The sequence below is a fragment of the Brassica napus genome, chromosome C3 (genome assembly GCF_020379485.1).
Source record: "Brassica napus cultivar Da-Ae chromosome C3, Da-Ae, whole genome shotgun sequence".
Lineage (NCBI taxonomy): Eukaryota > Viridiplantae > Streptophyta > Magnoliopsida > Brassicales > Brassicaceae > Brassica > Brassica napus.
Genome location: NC_063446.1, coordinates 65,271,709 through 65,276,323, shown reverse-complemented (window position 1 = coordinate 65,276,323; position 4,615 = coordinate 65,271,709). Strand labels below are relative to the sequence as shown.

General features: G+C 36.3%; 1 protein-coding gene and 1 pseudogene across 1 annotated transcript; one reads left to right on the top strand and one right to left on the bottom strand.

The window, feature by feature from the left end:
- The first annotated feature begins 381 nt into the window (after positions 1-381).
- On the top strand, positions 382-1,782 carry LOC111204736 (transcription factor DYT1-like). Its single transcript, XM_022700090.2, has 3 exons — positions 382-637; positions 733-933; positions 1,013-1,782. Exons 1-3 carry the CDS (start codon positions 449-451, stop codon positions 1,274-1,276), a joined length of 654 nt encoding a protein of 217 aa, XP_022555811.2. The 5' UTR covers positions 382-448; the 3' UTR covers positions 1,277-1,782.
- Positions 1,783-1,956: 174 nt separating this feature from the next.
- LOC111203843 lies at positions 1,957-3,174 on the bottom strand (annotated as a pseudogene).
- Between the last annotated feature and the right edge of the window lie 1,441 nt (positions 3,175-4,615).

Genomic DNA, 4,615 nt, shown 5'->3' with positions numbered 1-4,615 from the left:
TCTTGACGAGCGATAAGAGTAACTATGGTTACTTCTTTGGTAGGACTCGTGTAAAGAAGATTCCTCAAATTCGTCATCAAATGTAATTTCGTTTTTTTTTCCTTTTATATATATACGAATTGAAAACTAAAAACGAATAATAGAAGTCTGTGTTTGACTCTAACTGAAATCACACCGATAATAACAAACTGAGACTAAGATTCTCTCTCTCTCTCTCTCTCTCTCTCTCTCTCTCTCTCTCTCTCTCTCTCTCTCTCTCTCTCTCTCTCTCTCTCTCTCTCTCTCTCTCTCTCTCTCTCTCTCTCTCTCTCTCTCTCTCTCTCTCTCTCTCTCTCTCTCTCTCTCTCCATGAGAGACAACTATATAACTCATGTTCTTTCAACCATTATCATATAAACAAGAAAGAAAAAAACTTGTTTATGAAATTATAAGAGAAGAAGAAAAAACAATGGGAGGAGGAAACAGATTTCAAGAACCAGTGAGGATTAGCCGTAGGAGACAAGTAAGGAAAGATGAGGAAGAAAATGAAGTCAATGAAAGCTTCAAATCTCCAAATCTTGAAGCTGAGAGACGTAGAAGAGAGAAGCTACATGGTCGGCTCATGGCTCTGCGATCTCATGTTCCAATTGTCACCAACGTAAATCCCATATCTCAGTTTTTTTAAAAAAAATATTTTGAGTGTGTTTGTGTTTCGGTGATGATGATTGTTGTTGGTTTTGTTTTTTTCTCCAGATGACAAAAGCGAGTATTGTCGAAGACTCAATTACTTACATAAGAGAGCTTCAAGAGGAAGTTGTTAATCTTACAGAAAAACTTCATGAAATGGAAGAAGCTCCTCTTGAGCTTGATGAACAACAACAAACGGAACAGATTATAAAACCTGAACATGAAACTATTGATTTGAAAGAGGAGATGAAGAAACTCGGCATCGAGGTTTATTTTAAAAATCTTTAGTGGGTTCTTGATTTTTTCTTATCTTTCTTGATGGTTTTATTTTTGTTATTTTGGACAGGAGAATATCCAGTTGTGTAAGATTGGGGAGAGGAAATTGTGGTTGAAGATCACAACAGAGAAGAAACCTGGGATCTTTACTAAATTCATGGAGGTTATGAGGTTTATGGGACTGGAGATCATCGACATTACTCTAACTACTTCATGTGGTGCAACTCTTATTTGTTCATCTGTTCAGATACTTCAGGGACTCTGTGATGGTGACTCTGTTGATCTTGAACAGACGAAGGAGTTTCTGTTGGAAGTTATGAGAAGCAATCCATGAGTAATACATCTCAGAAATTTTGCGTCGAATAAGATTTACATTGTTTAAAATTTTAAATCAAGTTTTTTAAGAGCGCTTCTTCATCTTATCTCATTTATTTCTGCAAAATGTTGTTAACCTTGCTACAAAAGTAACCGGTCTGCATGTACATCAAAAAAAGAATGGTTATGACTTTACTGGTAAAAACTAAAAAGAACGAAAACTAATCATAGTTTTTTTTTTGTAATCGAGTTCACTCGCATATAGGATCATTTTTAGGATTATTATTTTTTGCTGGTTTGATCTGATATGAAAGAAATAACAAAATCAAATCATAAACCCGGGTAGAGAAACCAAGGATTGCGAACCGAATGGTAACTCTGATTCTCTCTTTGCTTGCAAGTAGGATCGATCACATGGTTTGGCCTATCTCAAAGACTTTAGCTAATCCAAAATCTGCGATTTTAGGATTCATTTCTTGGTCCAGAAGAATTTTGCTAGCTTTGAGATCACGGTGAATAATCCGTTGACAACGGTGCTCTCCAATATTGGTTTCAAACAAGAGTCTAGATGTTGTGGAAATGGTTTCTTTAGAATTTTGAGATTATGGTAAAACAATTCAGGTTCACACTAGTTGTAATAAGGCTTTTTTGATGAATAAAATTTAAAATTCATTCAAAAAAAAAAAAAAAAAAGAATAATCCGGAGTCTTCATGAAGATAAAGAAGTCCTCTAACAACTCCTTCAATCATTTTGTATCGCATTCCCCAATCCAAAAGCTGACGCTTCTCAAGATCTGCTAATACACAAAGATGAACAAACAGCGGAAGAGAATGTGGTATGAGGAAACAACTGTTGAAAAAGATTACCGAAGATGAAGCGGTCAAGACTAGCGTTCTTGATGAACTCATAGACAAGGAGTCTTTCTTCTCCTTTTATGCAGAAACCTAAAAGCCTTGCCAAATTTCTATGTCGAAGCTTTGCAAGTAAGATAATTTCGTTCTTGATTTCTATGTCTCCTTCTCCAGAAGTATTCGATAATCTCTTCACCGCGATTTCTTGCCCATCAGAGAACATACCCTGATACATACCATATCCCCAAGCTCTCAGATAAACAAACCAAAGTTACCGTTGAGATGTTTTGTAAAAGAAGCGTACCTTATAAACTGAGCCAAACCCACCACGTCCAAGTTCGTTTTCTTGTGAGAAGGTATCTGTTGCTACCTTTTATAGTTTCAAAATCAGCTAGTTACAACTAGGACAAAACCACCTAAGACCAACCACAGCATCACAACAAATTGACATACTCTGAAGCCCAAAATCTAGACAGTCATTACAATCCTGCTCAGACAAATCTGGTGTACATTGCGCCATTCCGTAGAATCTCCTATACCCCGTCGAAGCCGAGCCATTCCCTTGAGCATATTTCCTATTCGACCCACCAGCCGCCGCAATCCCTTTTAGCCTATCAAATAGTCCTCTTTGTAGACGCTGAAACTCAACTCTGTCTGCTGATATTTTTTCACTGGCAATAAAACCCGGGGTTGGATCCGTCTCTTTCTTTCCATAGATTACCCTGTTTGAGTAGCGAAACATACAGTGTGTGTACCACACAATATCCTCTTTCTTCCCTGGATACAGCTCGGTGATGTTTCTTGCAGCTGTCTGAATACATCTGAGACAATCATGTCTTTTGACTTCTCTTCTACAAAAGGCAATTGCGTAAGCTGGTTCTCCAGATGAGTTTCCGGAAGAGAGGCTGTAGAAGCCATAAACTTTGGTGTTAGTGAGGATAGAGAGGAGACAAGACTGTTGAGATTTTTGGCAAAAGTGTTGTTGGCCGTGAAACTGCCTTGAACTGGATCAAACTCATAGGTATCTGCCTCACCTAAGGCGTGAAACGGAACAAACGTTAGCATACAAGTAAGGAAAGAGAAGATAAGTCTGACTTGGTCCACGGAAGCTTTGAAGCTTTTTTCTTCTTCTGTAATCTAAGAGAAACCCTATAACGTAATGAGTCTAGATATGGTAAAAGTCAACCTAATTTGACGTTGGAATCATGAAAAACGTGTTGTTTGAACCATTTTAGAATCAGACAATAGAAAGAACACAACATAATGATTAAATACAATAGTAAAAAAAAATTATTTAGCGACTTAAGTCGACAGTAATTTAAAAAAAGAAGTGTTTATTGCTCACTACACTTTCCTCTCACTCAAGTACCAATGTGAACTTAGAAAAGCTGACATTTTGAATAGCTTTCAAACCAGTTAGGAATTCAAACTAATCATACATTAATAGTAGACAAAGTATAACCTAGACCATCATGAATCTTAGTTCCCTGATTAACACTTATCTTTTCAAGACAAGTGTGTGTACTCTACTACAAAATTAACTGCATGTCTTCCATGGTTCATATGTATACCCTAGTTTGGACAAAAGTGTGGCCAATGCATTAGAAATTACCTGCAATTGGAACTTCATCAGCTTCTTCATCTAGAAAGCTGCAAAAAGTCAAAAATCAGAAACCGCCAAGATGTTACATATGTTCAGCACATTAACATCTATGGATGTATTGGTTTGATAAATTTCCAATCACATGATAACAAAAGGCATGTGCTTTAATAAAGAAAGATCATATAACTTGCTTTTCCTGGTCCCATGGTCCTAGAGCAGCCGTGTTGAATTTTTAGTGGGAAATCATTGAGGTAGGTAGGGCTTCTCAAAAAATGGTGTACTTCTCACTAGTCAAGAATCAAGATTGGTACTTGTCAACTCCTTCTTTTGATTCCTTGTTCCTAGGGATGTCAATTGGACGGACTGGGTGGATTTGGACGTGTGCAGATGGACTTATTTTTTTTCTGGGCATTTATGGTCGAGCCCAAATAGCACCATGTCCAAATAGGACCATGACCAGGTGGACTGTCCATGGAGTCCAGATGTTCATTTAATGTAAAATGTCTAATTTTCAAACTTAAAAGATGTATAGATTAGAAATGTCATATATATATATAACATCTTAAACTTACTTAAATTTCATGTTTTACAAAAGATACTTAAACTTAAATTTCATGTTTCACAAAAGATACTTAAAGTCTTAAACTTAAACTTAAAATGCATGTCTTATAAAAGCTAAAAGGTACTTAAGTTAAACTTTCATGCTTCATTCCTTCACTTAATTTACTTCTTTTTCTTCTTTCTTCCACCTTCTTTTTCACCTTCCTTCTCTATTTCTTCTTCTTCTTCTTCTTCTTCTTCATCTTCAGAATCACCTAACATGAACAGAGATATGTTAAAATCATCACAAACAATGAAAAAAGCGACATATTAATTCAAAACAAGAACGAGCTAACATGTTGA

Bases quoted from the DNA above. Each gene is read 5' to 3' on its own strand.
- LOC111204736 (XM_022700090.2), top strand. From the start codon at position 449: ATGGGAGGAGGAAACAGATTTCAAGAACCAGTGAGGATTAGCCGTAGG. The intron at 638-732 runs GTAAATCCCATA...TTTTTTCTCCAG, and splicing joins ATGTTCCAATTGTCACCAAC to ATGACAAAAGCGAGTATTGT. The intron at 934-1,012 runs GTTTATTTTAAA...TATTTTGGACAG, and splicing joins TGAAGAAACTCGGCATCGAG to GAGAATATCCAGTTGTGTAA.